General features: G+C 41.9%; 1 protein-coding gene across 1 annotated transcript; it reads right to left on the bottom strand.

Moving 5' to 3' along the window:
* Positions 1–5000: 5000 nt before the first annotated feature.
* ELOVL5 (ELOVL fatty acid elongase 5) lies at positions 5001–22110 on the bottom strand. Its single transcript, XM_009882135.1, has 7 exons — positions 22045–22110; positions 19916–20103; positions 12853–12930; positions 12049–12220; positions 10392–10516; positions 8364–8498; positions 5001–6948 (listed from the first exon to the last, which is right to left on the bottom strand). The coding sequence occupies exons 1-7, from the start codon at positions 22100–22102 to the stop codon at positions 6817–6819; spliced, it is 888 nt and encodes a 295-aa protein (XP_009880437.1). The 5' UTR covers positions 22103–22110; the 3' UTR covers positions 5001–6816.
* Positions 22111–22608: the final 498 nt, after the last annotated feature.

Below are 22608 nucleotides of genomic sequence, written 5' to 3'. Positions count from 1 at the left end.
ATGTCAACAGATTCAGTTCCCTTGAAGTTTTTACCTGTTCCCAAATGAAACGCAATCAGAATGATTTGGCATTTCTCACTGTCACGCAGCTGGTCCATCCCTGTTTGAAAAGCCAGAGCTCCAGCTGCCTCTGTAAGGTATGAGGCAATTCTTCTCACGAGGAAATTTAGGACCTTTCTGCAGACCATGGGCTTCCTCCACATGTGATGCTACTGTGGTATCTTCCCTCAGTGAACGAGAGGTTCCTCCACTGCCTTTAAAAACTTTCCAAGAATTATGGGCCAGATTCCTGGAAAAGGTGTTGCTTTAACATGAATTAGACTTGGAAGAAGCAAGGTAAAATAAAAAGTGATTGCTTCACTCTGGGAAACATGTTTTCCCAGACTACCAGAGCTCTGGTTGTACCACAACGGCTTATCACCTTTAGGTTACGCTTTCTGGTGCCATGGTAACCCATGGCCTTGGATAGATCTTCCTTACAATTGAGGAAGCTGCTTTCTGCCCAAACTGCTGGATTTGTAAGAAGAAAAAGTGCCCAGGTGTGGTGGGGTGACCTTGGCCAGCTGCCGGACACCCACCTAGCCACTCTCTCCCTAACCTCAAGAGGACTGGGGGGCGAAATGAGATGAAAAGCTTGTGGGTTGAGATAAAGACAGGGAGGTCACTCACCAATAATCATCACGGGCAAAACAGATTTGGGGAAAAATAATTTAATTAATTACCGATTTAAATAGTGTTGAACAGTGAGAAACAAAGACAAAACTTAAACCACCTTCCCCTTACCCCCTTCTTCCATGGCTCAGCTTCACTCCATTCCTGATCCCTCTACCTCCTCCCTGCTCCAAGTGGTGTGGGGGGTTGTGGTCAGTCCATAACAGCTCCTCTCTGCTGCTCCTTCCTCCGCATGCTTCAGCATGGGACCTTCCCATGGGCTGCAGTCCTTCAGGGTAGACTTGCTCCAGTGTGGGTTCTCCACAAGCTGCAGTTCCTTCAGGGCATGTCCACTTGCTCCACCACGTGGTCCTCCACATGCTGCAGTGCGGACATCTGCTCTGGTGTGATCCTCTCCACAGGTTGCACCAGCATCTAGAGTACCTCCTCCCCTCCCTTCTTCTCTCACCTTGGTGTCTGCAGGGTCGTTTCTCTCACTTTTGTTCTCACTCCTCTCTTTGCTGGGCAGCATTTTGCCTAAACATAGTTTCACAGAGGCACCAACAGCTGCTTTTTTGCCAAATGCAGAGTGTCACACCAGGGAGTCCCATCCCCTGGTCCTACAGACTTTAAAAGTGGCCAGTGCCCCATCTTCAAGCAATCCCCCAGACCTCCACACCACTCTTGGGGAAAAACTGCTCCAGCGCCATATTCTACAAACAAAGGCCCTCTTCCAATTTCTAGCCTGTTTACTCTTGGCTAGCTTATACCCATCTGTTTTGTGTCAACACAATTAAAATAGCTCATTTTCCTTCATGCTGTCTACTGTCGTGATGTCTGTGTAGGCTGCGATTACATTCCTTCTCAACCTTGGTCTTGCTACACTCCGATTTTGCAAGACTTCTCCATTTCTCTGACCATCCCGTAACTCCTCTGTATGGCTGATCTTTTATAATCAGTTTTCTTGAGAGTAGGTGACCACAGGGGGGGGGGAAATGTGTATTTGTCAAAAGTGAGTCTCATCAGAGCCTCAGCCTCACCCTCCCGCTCTAGTATGTTCCTCTTTCTACTAAAAACAGACTAATTATCAAATAAGACTTTTTCCCCTCTTATTTTTTTTTTCATAGTAGCAGCTCTAAGCTGTTGAACAGATGATTCTCAAATACCTTTCCTTCTCTCCAGTCATTTTCAGCTAAAACCCCCATAGAAACATCTGAAATTCTGTTACTGGTCTCTAAGGGGGATTTACACTAATCCCATCTCTCTTACTCCAACCATCAAGGTCATCTGGCTGTTGCTGTAGGATATGTAATCTTCCTTGGCACTGACAGCGCTTCCTGATGTTGTCATCTGCAAACATCACTGCAAATACTCCTAGTTTTTATACCAAGGTCATTACTAAAACATTATTAATGGGTTCCATTCAGGCTGAAAGCATTGAGACAAACCATCTTCTCATCAGTTTGACCCTTGCTTGTCCATAGATCCTGTTGCTGGTCACCACACCCTCCAGTTTAGATAATCCTTTCCGAGATTAAAAGAAGTACTTATTCCAGTTGGATGGAAGAGGTATTTCCTTTGTCTACACAGTGTTTTTTTATTAAACAACAATATGGGTAACTTATGTGTGATCACTTCTAGAAAAGCTGTTACGTTTTCTCTTATTTTCTGTTTACTTACTTGTGCTCAACGATTCTTCCTGTTTATTCTGCAACCTTTCATGACACTGAAATCAGACTACCAAGCCTACTGGTTACCAGGTACCACTTCTCACATTCTTCCTGTAGAAACTATAGTATCTACATTATATATCCTTAAAACACAAGTCGTAATTCTTTTCCCTCCTTCTCTACATCCCAGCTTGACTGACTGAAACAAAACACAAAACCTTACTCTTCTTTTCTTTAACTGGACCTTTGTTACTTATTTCCCCCCTTTGAGATGATTTTAGCACCTTTTGAGTTAAAATGTAATGCCTCTGCTACTGTCGTGTCATGGGAGCCCCTGGGAACTTGAGCTTCGCCTGCTTATCCAAATTTGTTCTACCGAAACTGAGAAACATATGGATCTTGTTTTGTATATCCATCTATTTAAATTAAATGGGTTGAAAGTTGAAAATTGAATTCAAGTTTGCTTTTTAAATCAGTTCTTGCAATGTCCTGATGATTGCAACTGATCACCTTTGTTGGTTCAGTAATACTTGACAAGAGGATGACAGTGACAATGTAAGTCAACCTTCTGCACCAACACAACTCTCAGTGGCATTTCTCTAACACCAGATCTCCATCCATATTTTAATCACCACCTGCAGTGCTTCAAGGGGACTCCCAGCAGAACCCACACTGTCAAAGTAATTCAGCCTCTGATTTTATTTATACTTTTCTTCAGCATCTAGCTTACTTTTACATCTCCTTTTTGAATAATGCATACCTTTTAATAACATATATTCCAGTCTCATACAACACACACACACATTTGTATCAACTTACAACTCAAGACAGCTATCAAACATCAAAGGTAGAGGCAACCCCCAGAACAGCTCTCCATTAGGTTTGGTTGCGTTCTTTGCCCCATTTTGGTGGCAGAATTCTTATCAGAAGATCCAGCACTTACTTAATATCTGCCTTGTGTTATGTAAATACTAAATCCACCACAAAGAAGTCCTGGGTTTCCAGAATTGTTCTCTGCTTTTCCACTACCCTCTGCCAACTCAGGAAACCCAGGTGTGGCTTGCGTATCCATGACACAGCACTTGGGGTCTTCACACCAGGACCACCCTAAGAAAGGCTATGTTCCGGCCATTCGAGCTTATCGATTCCATTCACAGCTGCACAAAAGTATTCACTTCCCTCTCTATCACTCAGGGTGAAGGGCCTGAGTGTGGGAAGGGATTTGATCAGCTCATGAACTGACATCTTACCCTAACAGTCTGAAGCTTCGCCATTTGGTCTTTGCAAATAGGTACTGAGGTGTTTCATTCTCCTCAGCCGACCTTACATGAAACCTCTCCATCCCATTGGCAGCAGTTGGACTTTTTTCATCTCTCCAGCCTTGAAAACACAGAGTCCTTTCAGAGGACTCTTTTATGATCCACACCACTTTTATAAACCAACTACAGTTATATCTATTAGGAAAACTGCAGGTGATGGGGGAATTGAGGCAATCCAAAGGCTGTTACTTGCCCCAGGTCAGGCAACCCATTGGAAGCCGAGCCAGGCAGGCAGAGCCAAGGTTCCTGCCTCAGTCCACCAGCCTGGTTGTCCGTTATGGTGGAGTGATGGCTGATCTAACCCCTACAGCTCTCGGACACTTTTCAGTTGCTGATGAGACTGTAGAAGAGTACCCAGGAGCCACAACGTTCTACCTGCAGGTGGGAACCCTATTGATGCTATACATCTTCCCAAGACAACATCTCCTGCCAGTTTTGGACAAAGTCACTGCATCTACATAGTGGCAAACGACAATAAAGCCATCACACTTCGTCACCGTGTGCCACTGACCTTGACGGCTAGGTTTGGAGTGCAGCAGCCCAGTCTCTGCTGGCTCACCAGGGAAGGCCAGGTTGGTGCTGTGGCTTCTGCCTTCTAGGTAATCCCGGTAGATTTGGCTTATCATCTGATAAGCACCTTACCGGGTCCCACCTAGAAAAACACTCAATTTGAAAGCTGAATTTGCAAGTGCAGGAGGCAAAACTGTCTTTATGACCATTGCAGGCATTTGGAGCTTCTTCCCAGAAGACAGCAGCAGAGCATGAAACTGCTGAGCCTTTGACACAAAGTGCAAAACCCATTTCCCTGGACTACGTGTCTTGTTTCAAGAGCCTGTGAGTGAGAAGACAGACAGCTATGTAAGTTCTGGTTTTACTAAGACCACCACGAGGTTATCTGAGCTTGTTGCAATGCGCTGATTAAACACTCGAATCGGAGAGAGCTCCGAAATGATTACCGAAGGGCAAAGGGAACTATAAGGCAATTGCAAAAATGCTCCCATTCAGGAGAGAGGTATTATTGCCATTTTATAGACAGGATATCTGAGGCAGAAAGTCCCTCTCGGCCATGTTAAGCTTTGCTCCTGGCACTCATCGCCTCGGAGCCGTTTGGGCTGCTCCGTGTTCAGTGAGTCAGTAATCCCAGCGCGAGGTTTAATCCATCACACGAACAAGTATTTCTACTGCCAGGCAAAGGAACAGCGTTTAATAACAACCAAAGGTTTCTGTAAGGAATTTGTTACCAAATCTCCAGTACGCTAAATTTCTCTGAATATCTGCAGCTGTCCTTCCACCACGACAGCTCCTCCTTGGCCTGACACAGGATGGGGCAATGCATTAAATCTGTACAAACCCACCAGCATTCAGGCAGAGATCATCAAAAGTGTTTTAATGATTAAACTATGTCAAACATTAACAATGTAGGTATATGCAGATGAGCCAAGGGTTTATTTCTAGCACATTTAGACAGCCTATTTTTGAACATTATAGCTGCTGTACTGAGCTATGTAAAGACTCTGCAAACCAGTACCTAGAAATGAAGACGCGCACAAGCTTTGATAATGTAAACATAACAGACACTGTCTCCTTCAAAACAAGGAATGAAAACCCACAAGGCTAAAAGGAGAACTTAGTAATTCCCTAAGAGATGTGCAAAAACTTTTAAAAAGATTTAATTTAAAAGAAAAAATTAAACATGTTAAAACTGGCATTTCTATAAATATCAAAAAACAAATAGTTAAACTTGAGCAACGACCAGCAGAATGTCTTGCACTATTCAATTTTTCAGAGCTTAATGAATAAAATATTCATAAGCCAAACTCCACCACGGCAGATACCAGAATACCAGCAACAGATATTGGCTTGGCAACCGACTCCTCATACGTGCAAGGCAAGATTTTTACAAGGAATAACTTTAACAAGCACTCAAACCAAATCCTCAGATAACAAGCCAAAACATTACCAGTGACACACACAACTCGCATTACAGAAACAGACATTTCCAGCACACTTCAGTAACACTTAAAAAACATTAAGTATGACTTAGACTGTTTAATTTTGCTTGTTTGGGAAAAAATCACGTTTGTGTTAGGCACATTTTAAAAATGAACATATGGTACATGAAGAACAGTACAGATACCAACTTAAATACAGACAATTCCATCAGAAAAGCATCTTTCTGTCTTCATTTTTAAATACACTTTCGGATATGTCACAGACTTAAACAGTAGCTCCTAAAACGTGGATATGGCTATGGTAATAACACTTGAAATTCTGCCAGTTTCCATATTAAAAACCACTCTTCATTTAGCATTTAATAATCCTCAGAAAACAGAAAAAAAAAAAAAGAAAAAGAAAAAAAAGAAGAGTAAAGAAAAGATGGGTCCACCCTGTATCCACTCTAAACCTTAGAGACAATACTTAAGTCTTACTGGACTGTGTAAGCGCCAATTAATTTTACATTAGTGACACACTTCAAATAAAAAAATAAGATCTATTAAAAAGGTAAAGTAACTTTTCCATCTGGTTCGTGACTGTTTAGTCAGTTAAAGCCAAATATACAAAACTAAATGCGCCATTTCCAATTTCACTGTATTGCATAAGAGATACGTAACATGGTGTATCACATACAGAACAGTAAAATGATCAATGGATTCTTTTAAATGACTTTTTAATAAAAAGTCAGTCAACTGAAAAGTTGAAACATACCCTAATTTTTAAGCCAGTAATAAGCTTTGGGCCCTGCTTTTTAATTTAAGGCATGTGTGTTTATCTACCGAAACCAGCATCGTACAAATTACCTCTACAATCACATGCATGAACTAGAGTAAAAAAAATGGAGGTTTAGATTACAGTGTTTTCAAATTGTGAATCATAATTCAGCACCTATCATATTGACTAGTAAGGCAACAGCAGTGTCGGATACTACAATAAAACTCCCTTCCACAGTCTATAGCGGGGTCAGTGACAGCCCAGAATTATTTTTAAACTTTAACCTACTTTTATGTTCTGTATACAGTTTCTAGGGTGTTTGCACTGGTTAAGTCCTACATAAATCACACTATTCTAGGCAGGAATAGTTACAGTAGCCATTAGAGTATTACTGCACAACTCTTATTGTGCTTACAATCAGATGATTTTGTTGTTGGGGTTATCAAAATGCTTTTTCAGTTTGGTCTTCAATCCTTCCTTTGTTTCCTTTGTTTCACATTGTTCTCAAGGGAAGAAAAGCTGTTTGTGTACCCGTTCACAGTGGCTGCGGAGCCGTTCTGATACTCTTTCCTCCTCGAGGATGCCTTCTTGTTGTAAGTCTAGAATATAAGGAAAGACACATGGTTTTGCTTAAATAGATATAAATAACCACTTCCTCACAGTAACTCAAGAAACCCAAAAGTAAACTTGCATCCATCACTTTTAAAGGCCTTGTGACAGTGGCACAGTCTAACAAAGCTCTACCATTTTTTTGCGTATAAGGCTATACCATGCCTTTCATTCATCACTGCAAGAGAATTAATTCACTGGAAAAGAAAAAGGCTTGATAGTACGATGGTAGCATTGGTAGTGTTACGTTAACAGTAAATTACAAACAAGGGAAGCGATTTTATGAGCAGACTATGGCAGAAGAATATACTCAGAACGACAAGGGGGGAAGGAGGTTTGATGCACCACAGATGACCATCCCAAACAAAGCCAAGAGAAGTGGGTAAACAAGAACAGTGGGGGAAGTTCAGAGACAGAAACGTGAAAGGAGTTTGCACTGGCCAACACGGGAAGCAAAAACTAACAGGATCAGTGAGACTCAGGACACCAAAAAACATTACACAGTGAAAAAATATACATGAATTAGTCTTTGTCAAACAGGGTCAGTCGCCTGACAAGAGCATGTTTCCCAAAATATGTGTGTGTGAAAGACAGTTAAATGGTTAAAAGTTAAAATATGAGTAAAATTGATGAAGAAAGTGAAGTAATATTTGGAATATACTATCACGTTTAATTAGCACATTCATATGCAGCAAGTGATATGAACGATGGGACTGATTCTAAGAAGTACCAGAAGATGAGATAGGGAAGCCTGCTATGTTTCCCCCCACAAATCACTCTTACCAGACCCAAAATGCTCAAGTCTTTCAAGAGATATTTAAAATATATAACAGAGTTTGCTTGTTTGGGGGCAGTAGGCTGCGTTGGTTTGATTTTTTGAAGATGGGCACATCTTTGCACAGAGCCTGATTATGAACTGCTCAGAACAACACATACCGAGCCTGGATCTGTTCAGACATGAAATCAATTTCGTAGCAACACAACTCAAAACGCTAATTTTCCATATGGAAATAGAAACAAATGCCTGCAAAGGTCCCTTGTAAGAGCAGTAATGAAGAATTCCTTCAGGTGCTTCACAGGTTCACAGGATGCTGTTTTATTTCAGACTGGAAAGCTCTTTCTCACATAAAGCTCTTCCCCTCTCTTATCTGCAGTTGAAATTGCATTAGTAAAACGCCTTTTTGTGCCACTGCTTACTGAAATTGCTAATCGTTCTGAATTACGGATACAAAACATCAGAAGATTTGAAATTGGAGGGCAGACCAACAAGTATAGTACTTTGAGAATGTATGTGTGTTACTGGGAGATAGCAAAAGCATATTTCAAGCATATCTTTCTGTAAACAGCTTTCCAATGAGATACAGCCAGCAGAATGCTACAAACAGTCAATGAATATTACTTTTACCTGAATATAGAAATTTGTGAAGAGGATGATCAAAGAAATCATATAAGAAATCTGGAAATACAGCCACCCCTGAGGAAATGCACATGGCCAAACAACACCACAGCTGGTCTGGAAGATTGTCAGGACAAACTGAGTCTGGGGAGAGAGAAAAAAAGAGAAATGGAGTACATTAATGCAAGGAGGAAAAAAGCCATTAGTGACCAAAATCTCATTAGTTATTTCCAAACCAAGTAAAAAATATGTAATACTGTGCACTTGACAAGTTTATCTCCCTTGTCTTATTAACAGCGTAAACCTGAGTTAGCAGACATTTACTCAGGTTGTGGTATTCTCCTGTTTAAGTGTTTTTCTTTGATTAATATTGTTCCATTTTAGAGCATTAGTGTAATTTATGTAGACTTGATTTATAAATATACTAAGGAACAAAGACTACCTTCTTCTTAGTGAGAGCTCACTGGGGTTTGACTCTACCATCTTAACAGAGCAGATCTGCATCTCACAGCTTCAGTTGCAAGAGATCTGGGATCACTGGGTCTACACACAGGTCCTGTGATCCTCTCCCAGACAGGGACTGCCTGACATACGGCTTCAGTGTAAGAATTTTGGGGGTAAAGGCTGCAGGGCAGCCGGGGAGGCAGGGAGGAGGACCGGGGTTTAATTATCTTCAATTATCTCTTCTGGAAAAACTGAGCTTGGGCTTAAGTGCTGCAGAGGGCCTTCGGCAAAATTCATCCTTACATGAAGGCTACCAGATTAGGGAATGTTTATTTAAAAAGGGAAAGACTGTTGTGTTCTGCTCTGCTATTTTGCTGCCCTAACAGCTATGCATGCAGAGCAGGCAGAGGAGTGAAAGCAGCTATGACAATAGCCAGGGGAGCAACCGAACCAACGAGACACTTGCACTCTGTAGCACTCAAACAACCAGGATGAAGAATAGAGCATAAATCTGGAAGGAAAGAAAAAAAAAAAAAACCAAAACAAAAAAACCACAAAGCAATACACCCCCCAACTATGATCCCCACTGCTACAATACTTAGCCTTCCTTCAGGAAGAAGAGCGCTAAAAAAATAAAAGATTTTGAGAATCAACACTCCGATTTGCTGGCAGCAAATGTTATTAATTATCACCAGCAAATGTTATTAAATACATTCACAGCTAAGGGGGTTGGGGGGGGCGGGGGAGGGAAGATAACAAAAAAGTCTCTCTCTAGGCTTCAGTTTCCCCATCCACAAAATGGGGAAGACAGAACACCCATGTACATTTTCTTGTGGTGTTCTGACGTGTTATACACATTGAAACTGGGTTCTCGTGCAGTATTGCTACAGCATGTGCCATATTGCTTAATTTTGTTGCTCTTTTCACCTCCAGTACACAGCATTCGGGCTTCATCACTGCACACACAGGAAACAATACAAATGGATGCAAGGAGTCCAACACAGAATTACAAGAGAAAAAAAATCTGCCCACTTAAAGTGCAGAAGGAGACCAGAAATATTGAACAGTTTTTAATAAACCATTTGCAACTGCATGTAAAAGTGAGACAGAAAAGCCATTGTCCTGCAGGACTAGAATGAAGGGCCTTGTTAGCTGTGGACTGCGTTGCACTTGGTTTCTGGTCTGTCATCTCAACATCAGCCTGAGCAACCAAGTACAGAGAAGAACGCGTCAGCTCAAGCAGGCTTGGAAGAAAAGCTTCTCCCTCCTCCCTGGCTAGTGAGTCCCAGAAAACCCAGCGCTGTGACTCTCAACACATCTAGCCACACAACTCGGGGAGGTGGAGAAAGATCCCACTGATCTCAGCACCGATTCATGTACACCACCAGTCCCCAGCTGCCCATTGCCCTGAAAACAGAGCAAACAGAGGTGCAGGAGCCGCATTCCTAAGGTGATTTAGGCATTTAAAGATGTAGAAGGCACCAGCCTTCATTCTCCCTTCTTCTACCTCCCACCAAAATTTTCTAACTCAGTAAAGAGGACCCCATCACACATACAAGAGCCTGCTGAAGCACTGAAGCGCTAATCACTCACCAGCTGCCCCTGAGTGATGTACTTCTTCCACCACAGATAAGGACGCATTGCTGGAACAGCAGACAATCCGTAGTAGGAGTACATGAGGACGTGGATAAAGCTGTTCAGTGTGGCACCAAAGTAAGCTAAAAAAAGGGGCAAAGGAAAAAGAGCATAAACTGCATTACCAGGAACACGCTGTTTCATGGAACCTTCAAAAATAACAAATTCAAAATGTTATTATTTAAAATATGATTTTTCTTCGAAGAAAGGCAAGAGATTCCCCCCTCCCCCCCCACCAGTTCGGGGATTTTTTTTTTTGCTCACTCAACGAAGTGGCTGAGCTGCTTTGCAGCTGTGCAGTTTCTACCAGCCTGCTGGTTTTGTTTCCTTGATTTATTCTTTTTCACATCTACATTTTGGCTTCTCAAGGGAACTGAGGAAGCTGATAGAAAGGGGGCACGTAAACATGCCCAACAATCAATAGCTTCACCCATCTAACTTCAGGCTTATTTCACTTCGTTCCAGGCAGGAGCCTATTTTGTCATTTATAACCAAAAGCAACAGATATCTTCAGAAACTGCAAGTTAGCCATTCTATTTGTCCTTGTATAGAGCACCTTCAGTCATTAAAGAAACTTTTAGCTTAACACCAAACTGCGTAGCACTGTGATGACCAAGCAGAACATAAAGCTCGGAAAGGCAGAAGAAAAACACATCACTAGAAATAGCCCAAAAGTATTTTCAAGACCACACAAACACAAGATAGACTCCAAGTATCTGCACTTTTGACTGTTGTATAAACAGGGATTGACTTCCCTGGAGGAGAATGTGGTTCCAGATGCACACTTTTTATAAGTTCAGCATTACTCACTGTCGTGCTGACAACACGAAACAAATACGAGTTTCTATGTTGTTTGGCTCAGAAAGCAGACTCTTGAGCAACCCAGCCTCTCAGTCTGCACTGCCAGTAGTTCACATCCACTGGATTTGAAAAGGTTGCTCTTGGATGAGTGTTCAACAAAACCAGTATCTACAAACTGGACAACTGAACCACAACTAAGCCACGCTAATGCAGTTAGGAAACTAGATGTCAGCTAACAGCAATGAAATTAAAGAATCAAAGCAAGATAGCCAGAGGTTAGACAAGAGAGACATGGAAATCTTCCACTTAAGATGCACTAGCTCGAGTTCATTAGCACTCAGGGGACAAGATTTTAATTGAAATCATTTGTTATGGCTACTGGTATAATGAGATTAAATTAAGAAAGTAACATCTCAAGTGAACTTGACAGATACAGGGACAAGAGTCACTATTAGCCATCTTATAGCTGAAATAAGCTTCTGGTCCTGACTCGGAAAAGAGTATTGTTTCATTAGAGGGTCTGCAAACACTGCAAAAAAAAGAGAAAACAAGGTTGACAGGTATCAGACCTGCAGCTGACAAATGTCACGCTGTCAGGCAAATTCTGCAAACTACATCGGCGTGCCTTTTCTAGAGGCTCTGTGGGCAGTTTAATACCTGCAACTATCTGCAATAGCTGCAATTCAGCAAAGCAGCTTACTGTGGGACCAAACAAATCCTGCAGCTGAAGGTACCAGAGATGTTTGGTTTGACCACAAGAAAACCAAAACAAGGCACTTGTTGCAAGCGTTTCCCACCATAACCCAGTACTTACAGTGACCACAAGGCACCCAGTTCATAACAAACCACCAAATGTTTAGCATCGTTGCATGGTGGTAGACGTGCAGAACAGTGATCTGATGATTATTTTTCCGCAAAATGAAAAAGAAGGTATCCATGAACTCAATGAGTTTGGAGAAGTAGTACCACCACAGGACACGTATGATCTAGAAAGCGGGAAACAAGTTTTAGAAGCACTGCACATTGTGGGGCCTTTCATCCTTTTCGCTAGCTAATTAAAAACCAGATTCTGTCCTGCACTACTTGGATTGAAGATACTGCTGAGATCTTCTGTAACGCTTCAGCCTCAGGTCTCTCCGTAGGAGATCCAGGTACAAACACATAGCTACAACTGAAAACAGGATGACAAAGACAGTTTTACGAGGCTATTGCTGTGTACCTGGGGTCTCCTGGGAGAAACAAGAAAATATTTAACCAGAGCTGGTCCTGCTGTGCTCTCTGTAAAGGAGAGGTCTGAACAGTGACCAGAAGAAAACATCACCACATCTCAGAAAGAGAAGGGAAGTCACCACACATAGTGGTTGGGACGCAGCCTGAAGACTCTGTCCATGTTTTTTGACCTGGAAACACCTGAAAATCACTCACCAAAATACCAACCATGAATATACTGTAGATTAACTATCATGTTTGACAATGCATTGTCCATTGTATTGTAAAAGGAGGAAAAAAGCATACCATTTCAACAACAAAATCTGCACAATCAATACTGTTCTGCTGTCCACTTACCCACAAGCAGACAATTTGAAACATTATTAGTCATAAATCTTGATTACGTTACCTTCATATCAGCTTCTCCTCCACTGTGCGTATCCTGACAGAAGAAATTGTATCCTCCTTCCCATACTCCCGTCACCAGCTGAGAAGATCAAAGAATAAAGTGTCATTTGGGGAGAAGGCTGCACCCCGCGGCACACGCAAACCTCGACAGACATCTGGTGTCACGGGGCTCCCGGGCACCCGAGTGTGACATTAAGGTTCAATTCAAGCTCCAAGCGGGGACTGAATCATAGCAGAGGGTGAATTAAAAAGTTCTTCCAATCGGGGTAGACCAGAATAAAAACAGGAGGCAGCATCTTATCCCCACTTATCCCACATAGCGTGTGTATGTTTTGCACAGTCATATTCCAGACAGATTCTTAAGAAATATCTTTCCTTCTTGGACGATGATCGCATCGTTGGAGAAAGAGAGTGACCAAAGTAAAGTAAATGTATTTTCCTTCTGATTAGTTTTGGCCAAAAAAAAAAAATAATTTAAGAAATTTTATACACAGAGATCTGACTACAACTTTTTCAGCTGTGTAACAGAGCAAATCTTCAGCTTTGCTCTCCTTAACAGCTAGCAACTGATGTTTTACTGTATTGCAATCCTTTAAGGCCTTTTTAAATAATTCACTCATCCCGAGTACATTACATCCTTCCCAGTACAAGTGACTTCCTCTGCAGGATACGCCGTTGCCTGCCTGACTTCCTGGCATAACAAATAACACCTCCAACATGACGGAATTCCTTCTAAGTGTAACGACCAGCTATTAGTCATGAGAGGATGACAGGGAGCCTTTCACGGGTGGGAGATGGAGGGGCAGATTGAGGGTGGGACGGGAGGAGGGAGCGGGTGCAAGGACAGGACCAAGCCCCCCTTTAATATCGCAACAAAAGGGATCACTGGATGTTGTTTATAAAGATGTTTTTCCTCTTTGGAATAGCACGAGGAGAAGAGTAACAAAGTTAGACAATTCCCAAGTGAAAAAAAAGAATTGTTAGGTATCCCAAAAAACATTTTAAAGGCAGAGACAGATATCCTGCACAAGCAAGTTGTGCATTTTCAGCCTTATCTACGCTTGTGCAGAATAAAAAAAAAAAAAAAAGCTTTGCAAAGCCACGGTGGAAAACTCTTTGTACTGTAAGTCATTAACAATGACCACAGGACTACAATAACTGGTACGATTAAATGCTGCTCAGAACTGTGAACAGGAAGCTAATTCTAAAATGTACAATAAAGATTATCACTTAAACGATATACCTTTTCCTAATGTTATTTCTTTCATGCCTCATTTTCCACCTAAATTAGCTTTTAAAATACCCTGTCAGCCCAGGTCATTATTTTTGACCTTCTGAGATAGAATTATTGCTGCTATTTAGGAGAAAAAGAAAAAAAAAAAAAAGACATCTAGTTATATCCTAACAGGTAGACCTGGAATTATCTCATGTATTAGAGATAAATCAATACCGCCCTGCCACAGTGAGAGCGGGGCAGCCGTGCACATCCATGGCAGACCCAAGCAAGTTCTCCATCCAAGCAGCAAAGGGAACGCAGCCACAGGAGGACTCCTCTCCCGGCCGTGAGGCAGGCATGGCTGTGCAAAGCACACCAGTTTCAAACTGGTACCCTGCTAAAGGACCAGCTACATCCCGGAGGAAGCCCTGCACCAAACCCACTCTTAGGGCACCGCGGGAAAGCCTGTGCGGCTTCGTGACTGCCTGCCAGTCCCTCAGACAGAAGATCACATTGTGCTGCAATCATGTTGTTAAGAGCTTACAGATGTTTTCATACAGTTCTCAAAGTTCAAGGAAGTGTTAGGAATAGAGGGATAATCACAATGTTTATATTGTAATTAATCCAAATACCATCTGTCACCAACGCTGTGGTCCATAAACTTCTCCCAAGTAAAGGCTGGCAGAGTGATAACCAAAGAGCTCTCCCTGCGAGTGATACAGGTTCACTACCTAAATTGTAACCAAAAGCATCTGGATGGGTCTCACCTCTCTGAAGGGCAAAGCCATCGGTGTGGCTATAGGTAGCTTCAGCTAAACCCAAGTACTCCCTTGTTTCCTCGAGAGCACATAATAACATGCTAGGAGCCACAGGGGTTTAAAAGATAGAAGCAAAGCTACATTTGTAGGAAATGCTAATATCTTTTATTGTATAAATAGATAGTATAGTTACAAAAATAATTTAATTCCTCTCTTTCCAGGAGGAACTAAATGGTGAAAAGCTGTTAGCACTGCCCACAAACCTTTGCTTTGCTGCAACATACAACACACAGAGCTAATCCTTTCCCCAATTTACCCTGCTGCTGTTTTGCCTGACACCACTATTTCTTGCACCCACGATACTTCCAGCACATGCTGGAAGGCTTCAGAAAACAAAACCAATGGGCCACTCTGAGACCTGACCACGAATTGTTCCCAGATGGCTCCATTATTCATGGGGCTGGGCGCACAGCAGCGGGGAGCTGCTCACGTGTCACCCAGAAAGCCATAAACGGAGGTGTCATAAATTGCCAGCTAGTGCATTTAAGTCATTGCTCATGCTTGTTGTGGTCTGCTTCCAGGATGGCCAGAGTTGCAACCTGCTGTAGGTGACCCTGCTCTGGCAGGGGGGTTGGACTAGATGATCTCCAGAGGTCCCTTCCAACCCTGACCATTCTGTGAGTTCCTAACCCCCCTTACAGCTACTGTAGAGCAGGTCTCAACCCGCCCAGCACTCCTCATCCTCCCTGTGATGGGCTGGTGGCTCTTCAGCCACCCCAGGCTTAGGACAATCCTTCCCTGTCCGCCGCCCCTAGAAGTCCTTCATCTTCAGGTTGGCAGGAGCCCAGGCTGGCTAATGGCACCGCTGATGCACAACCACAGGCACTTCTCTCGAGAAATGAACCTGTCTGCAAAAGGCTGACTATAATCAGTTTCACCACAGTATGCGATTTTTAAATGACACAAAAAGAGACAGCTCCTTCATAAGCCAATTAAAATGGTACTCAAAGTCATCGTTAAATCCTTCGGCTCTGGGGAAAACTCTGCAGCTCAAGTTGCTTTTGTGCTCAAGCAACTCAGCTTCCTTCCCCTGCACTGAAGTTTTCTTTTTTTAATGTTGCTTTCATTTGGTAATTCCATTGCTGAATTCTTTAGAATGCATGAGCTTCTTTTACAAACTCCGCTACCAAAATAAACCAGCACACTAACGCCAGTGGGACTGGGCCGTAGGAGAGGCATTACCAGGGAGGATTTTGTTTTCTCACGATAAAACCAAAGCCTGAGACTCGCTGGAGAGGGGCAGATAAGGGACCCGGCACTGCATCGCGCTGTCAAGGCGTGATGGGTTTACGAGCTTCAAACCAGAGATAGACTAGAGTGAAAAGAAGCAGAAGTTCACAGGTCTGATCAAAGAAAGCTAATGCCAGCAGAGATAAGACATTTTATCTTTACATGTACTCAGTCACCTCAGGACAGCAATAAGGGCTTTGGGACGTGTAGAGAAGGAAAGGGGAGAGGGAAGAGCAGCCCAGCAGAGAGCTGCCACCGCTGCTCTGGTGCCACGGCACCTCTCCACCGAGTCCCCTCCTGCCTCAAACAGGCTGCGGCTCGCAGGATGCTTTTCCTACAGCATATGCACCGCCGCCCTCATCAGGAAAATCTGAGACTTTTCTCAGGTAGATTCAGTAGGGAATAAATTTTTCAGATGAAGAAAAAAAGAAGACAGTAAGGAGATCACTTAAGAAAGTGAGCCGTCAGCACTGACCAGTTTTCTCAGATGTTAAGTCCAGATCACTTGGCTAGTTTTGCTAACAAACACCCAAATAAATAATTTATAGCAAGTACACACAGAAACTACTATCTTAAGAATGCCAAATAAGAGGTATAAGATACCTAGTGATTTTAAAATAAGGTTATATTACATTACATCACTAGATCAAATGCTGCAAGCACATAATAGCTAGAGTTATACAAATCCTACAATGCAAAGAATTTTTTCCCCACATTATTGGACACAGTCAGATGTAAAGGTCAGAAAACCATGTAGGTCATCTTTCTCATCCTAGTTGGGAGGACGCCTCACTTTAACATCTTGTTGTGGTCATATATTATTTAAATTGAGCTGTGGTGCTATGAATCATGACCTGAACCACCACAGCTATTACCCAGGGAAAAACTCCAAAGCAAGGTTTCAGGTGTATCATACGCAAGCTATTAGAGCAGCTTATTTTTAGACAGGCTACTAAACAAGTTCGTAAGTGGTGATGTTTTATGACTTCTCTCAAACTAGGACTGAAAAAAGTTTAATCCAGCTGAAATTTAAAGTGACAACAAGGAAGAGAAGAGGGAGTTACATCTCTTTTTTGGACGCTGCTCTTCACCATGTTATCTTAAAAGTGAGCACATGTATTATAAAGTGCTTCTGACGTATGGCTAAGCCTTCAAAGCCAAATTTCCATGACTGACGTGATCCGAGCGAGGGTGGGTACCGCCTGCTTTGCTCTGACACAAGTGATTGCGGAGGAGCACGCCCCTGGAGGTGCAGGAAACTGATTTTTTTTCTCTGTCCCCGGTCCCACCAGCCCCCTCCCTGCCAACACCCAGCACTGCGGTGTCCCGTCAGCACGGCTCGCTACTTGGCAGCATTTTTACAGGATCAGCCCCTTGTTGCAGAACATCACCTGCCCTCGTGTCTAGCTTGTAAGTGCTGTCAAACACATCTTGTTGCAACTAGCATGAGTTTAATAGTCTTCACAACACTGTAGCTTTGTGTATTCCCATTTTATAAAGAGAAGGTATATTTACAAGAACACTAACACTTCCATATAGATAATGCAACGTTACCAGCAATAGTCAGTTTGATGTAAAGTGTTTTACTACCTACGAAGGAGAAACCTTAATATCCACTGTATTTTAGTTGTCTCATTCCTTCACAACATAGAAGTTATTCAGCTGGTTACAAGTACGAGGACTTCTTCAGCATACAATAAATACTCCTTTCACAGAATTTCACAGAATTTCACAGAATTTCACAGAATTTCACATTTGGAAGGGACCTCTAGAGGTCATCTAGTCCAACTCCCCTGCTAAAGCAGGATTGCCCAGAGCACATTACTCAGGACTGCATCCAGGTGGGTTTTGAGAATCTCCAGAGAAGGAGACTCCACAACCTCCCTGGGCAGCCTGTGCCAGTTACTTTCTTGGTAATCAGTTCGTTGTCAGCAAGAAAAAAAGCATTTATAAGACCAACAGTTCAGATCTTTTCTATTGTTTAAATTTATCAGCATATTTTGTAACATGGCAGAATGTTCCAGTAATTTTCATTTGGAAACTATGAATATTATTCCAAGTATTCATGGAAAAAAGATTGGCTGTCCTGAGAGTTTTATCCACGCTTAGTACAACTGAAGAAAAGTCTGCACTTGTAAACCCTCAATAACACAACGGGAGGTTGAAAAAACAGATTATTCTATAATTCTAAATAATATATGCATAAAATAATGCAGATGATGTACATGAAGTCAAAAACAACACTACTTTTAGACAAATTAAACAGATCAACACACAATTTTTTCTGGATTAAAACATTCTGACAGGGAGGCTAGAAATGTAAGCGCATCAAGAACACTAGTTGTTTCAAGTACGTACTGAATCCAAAACTGCTCCCCCGAAGAATTAAGTATCAAAGTTCTTAATAAACCAACTCAGTAATTTTTGATTAGACAATTCACTACACAAGAGAAATAATTTTAAATTTAAATGACTTCCTATCTAAACACTCACATTGTAAAACACTATAGAGTTAACTACAAACTTAAAGGAGAACTACAGCTTGCATATACTTCTAAGCAATTGTCAAAAAAAAAAAAAAAAAAAAAAGAGATGAGTAGTTTTAGCTCTAGCTTGTAATCACATGTTAAAAGTGAAATCTTTCCTTACAGAAAGGAGAAATGCTTTTGGTTAAAAGAAAGCCAGAATATTGTGTACATTAAAGCCACACACTCAGTCATTTTCTGACCACATTCTTATTTGCACTTCAATAGTCCTTCATTTTCACTTTAATAAAAAACATAGAATTTCTAGTAAAAGCAACTAAAGTGCTCTCTGGGAAGTGGAAAACTTTATATTGCCTAAATCTCTGTTTTGTTGGAAAGAAAATAAGACCACAGAAAGTCCAATTCAGTTTTAAATATATTTGTTTGTTCAGATCTTAACTTCCAAGAAGCAGATGAATCACAACAGCGTTGATGCAATTGTTTCAGCAAAACTAAGAGAACACAAGAGAAGCTATTGCAGGAGATGCAAAGAGTGTGTGCATGATTAAACACATTTAAATAAAACACATTTTGCACTCCAAATCAAGCCATAGCTTTGCTACAAAGTACTTGGTCCAATCCACCAGCACAACCACGTTGTGCAGGAATTCTAGGCAAGGAGGAGTTACCGAAGGAGTAGCCGGGTTCGCGCTGAAATATCCAGCCTTCCTGTGTGCTGAGCGACAAAAGCACATTCGAAACATTGCTAACCAAGGTCATAGAATCATGGAACGGTTTAGGTTGGAAGGGACCTTAAAGATCATCTCGTTCCAACCCCCCCTGCCATGGGCAGGGACACCTCCCACTAGACCAGGTTGCCCAAGGCCGCATCCAGCCTGGCCTTGAACACTTCCAGGGATGGGACCTCCACAGGTCCTCTGGGCAACCTGTTCCAGTGCCTCACTACCCTCATGGTGAAAAATTTCTTCGTAATATCTAATCTAAATCTCTCTTCTTCCAGACTGAAGCCATTAACCCTCCTCCTATCACTACATGCCCTTGTAAAAAAATCCCTCTCCAGCCTTCTTGTAGGTGCCCTTGTAGGTCAGCACAGACATTTAAGACAAGGTTTGTTTAATACCATCCTTAGAGGTAACATTTCAACTACAGTTTTCTCCACTGAGAAGTGACACTGAAGAATGGTTGCAGCATTTCTGCATTTTTTTTTCCCCAGGTTTCGGAGGACTGTCCTCCTCAGAGACCATTTTCAACATAAACCAACATCATTAAAACAGATACTGCAAAATAGCCCCGACCCAACCCCTTTCCTCCTACCTCATAAAACATATAGAGGGAAAGCAGTGTAAGTCCAAGGTTGTAGACCACTAGAATGCCCCTGCATGAGAACGGTTGCTTGTTCCGCATGTACTTTGGTCCTAGCCATACAATTAGTAAGTACAAGAGCGAGAAGATAAAGGTAGGTGTATAGTTCTCCAGAAGAAGCCATCCTTTTACTCTGGGGTCTGAAACAAACAAACAAAAGCATACAAACACTTAGATTTTGTAAGGGGAAGAGTTCAGTGCATCCAGAAAAAGCTGTACCCAAAATGGTTTTAGCGCCGGAATACCGGAGAAAGATGAAGGAAGAGCAGTGAGCCCTTTTATTAAGGGCCACACTGCTTATTACAAACAACCTTCGCAAACAACATGATTTTAGTTATGCAGTTGTTAAAGACAGCAGAAATAATTCTCTGCCTAAGGCAAAAATATTCTTAAATCATTACCGCGATTATTTTAAAATACTCATTACCATTCAGAATTGTCATCCATCTTGAATACCACAGATGAGCTTAAATTATAAAGAAAAGCTTCAACAACCCTCTCCCCCTTATTCTCCCAAACCAACCATTCCCAACAGTACACACCTTACTTCCTCACACAGCCGGCAAAGCTAAGAGTGAAGCAGATACCTTTGTGCTTATCGGTGGATGATCCTGATAATTATTTTCTAATCAATACTAACCCAGTCAGACTTACGTATGTGCTACTCAAAAAGATTAAATTTTGGAGTCCTTGTATGGGCAACGAGACACAGAGCAATCAGTCCAGTCTGACTAACCAGGCTGGATGGAAACACGTCGAAAAACACATAAACCCCCCTGAATGAGAGAGTTTTGGAGGAACACTTGGGACAAGCGCATGATCCTTCTGAACCACAACTGTGTTGTCCATCCCCAGCAACAGCATGGCACTTCACTGCTCTCACTAAAGTCGGCCCAAAGGACTGAAACCAAGTTTACCAAACCATAAATGAACAACTCAAGTATTGCTGGCATTCACAGCCCCAACTTAATTTTACGGAAGTCGTATATATGTGGATCCTGAATATAAGAAATGAGGCCTTCAAATGTAGTTTGGGAAGTTGTTAAGAAAACGGGGGAATTGTTTGGATTTGCCACCTTCATGGTTCATTATTTTTGAGACACGGCAAATATAGACCATATGCCAGCACATGCAACACGGTATAACAGAACATCCAGGCCAATTTAAATGGCCTTAGTAGGAAGAGAGGGGCAACAAGGGCACCGAGCTACTAAAGGCAAACAGAAAACACACTTTGAAGAATCAGCGGCTTGTTTCACCTCCTGTGGACTTTGTCCTACGAGGAAGTGGCACCACCACTGGAGTTTCACTGGGATAAAAAAATAGAGGTAGAAAAACCGCTATGCACGCTCCGTATGGGACGCTGACATTTAATCCCCCCCCGGTCAGGACCAGGTCGAACAGGGCCATCCCTACCCCAGCTGGAAGCCCTCACCGCGAGGCCACCGCCTATCCTGGTTCCCCCCTGTCTCTCCCTTCCTCACACTGACCAGAACTGCTGTTCTCTACCTGTAGACTTTTTCCCAGTGAAAAAACTACCAAAACTATTGTTTCTTTAAAAAGAATGGTTTCAAAGAAGCAATGCTTTCCACAAAGTGTAGATTTTTTCAGTGAGAAATTCCCCAGCAGCTCTAGTTATGAGGCCAGGAGTATTTTTATTTCATCAAATGCAAATTTTAAAAAGATTTTTTTTTAATAAAAACTATTATTAAATTCGGAGAAAAAAACCCCACCAAACCAAACAAGGCAGCAAAGATCTGAGTGAGGTAAGTCATTCACTAAGACTAACAACATGAGCTTAACTGATGGTAAGAAGAATGTCTATGACCTATGATTGTCAGAGATGAAAAATTAGCAGCATTTCAGGTCAAAAGATAAGAAGCATTGAATAGACTTTTTTATTTATTACAGAATCATACATTTTGATGCTCTGCAGGTACTAAAGAAAGTAGTCACCTGTCAATGTCAGGAGGTTAGAGGGAAGCTGTTTCTTCCCTAGTTTAGGTTAGAGGGAAGCTGTTTCTTCAGCCCTAGTATCTGCACTTTAGTATCAGTTTTATTTAATTTTTGGCAAATCTTACCTCTGGGTCCAAGCCAAACATCAAGGTAGCTATTGATTGTTTTATCCAGAAGTTCCATTCTACAACCTACTGAAATGAAAAGAAGAGGAGAAAGTTAGTTCTTCAGCTCACAAAAATAGTTTAATCATCTGAATACTATCTGTTAGAGTTAACAAAGAAAATACTAATATGTAAAAATTGCAGCCCCTGGTGTAGGAGCCGTATTTCCCACTGAAGTATTTAATCATGGATCTAGATATACAGAAGCTTAAATTAACAAGTTCAGATTAACCTGAAGTTCTTCCAATTCTGCATTTTGTAAGTGCAAATACAGGATGACATCTTGCAAGATCCCTCTGCAAGGAGGGAATTTAAGAGGAAGAGGAGGAGGAAGACTGGACCTTGAGAAAGTCAGCAACTTTGAATTCCTCAGATAAATACTACAAAGCTCTTTTAACAAACAGCTGGCAACACTAGCTGGGGAGGAGGAGGGAAAGAAGGAAAGTGAAAACTGGCTCTGCTATCACTTTTGCAGATACGCGACTGACTACAGCTCTGATTAAAAGCCCATAAACCCAAGAGATC

Source organism: Charadrius vociferus, unplaced genomic scaffold (genome assembly GCF_000708025.1).
Source record: "Charadrius vociferus isolate BGI_N301 unplaced genomic scaffold, ASM70802v2 scaffold113, whole genome shotgun sequence".
NCBI classification, from domain to species: domain Eukaryota; kingdom Metazoa; phylum Chordata; class Aves; order Charadriiformes; family Charadriidae; genus Charadrius; species Charadrius vociferus.
Note: the sequence above shows the minus strand (reverse complement) of the source record. Positions and strands in the feature narration are given on the sequence as shown.

Excerpts from the sequence above, each read along its gene's own strand:
- ELOVL5 (XM_009882135.1), bottom strand. The coding sequence starts at position 22,102 with ATGGAACTTCTGGATAAAACAATCAATAGCTACCTTGATGTTTGGCTT. Across the intron at positions 20,104-22,044 it reads TGTTTGGCTTGGACCCAGAG|ACCCCAGAGTAAAAGGATGG; the intron begins GTAAGATTTGCC and ends TGTTTGTTTCAG. Across the intron at positions 12,931-19,915 it reads CCCTCTATATGTTTTATGAG|CTGGTGACGGGAGTATGGGA; the intron begins GTAGGAGGAAAG and ends TGATCTTCTCAG.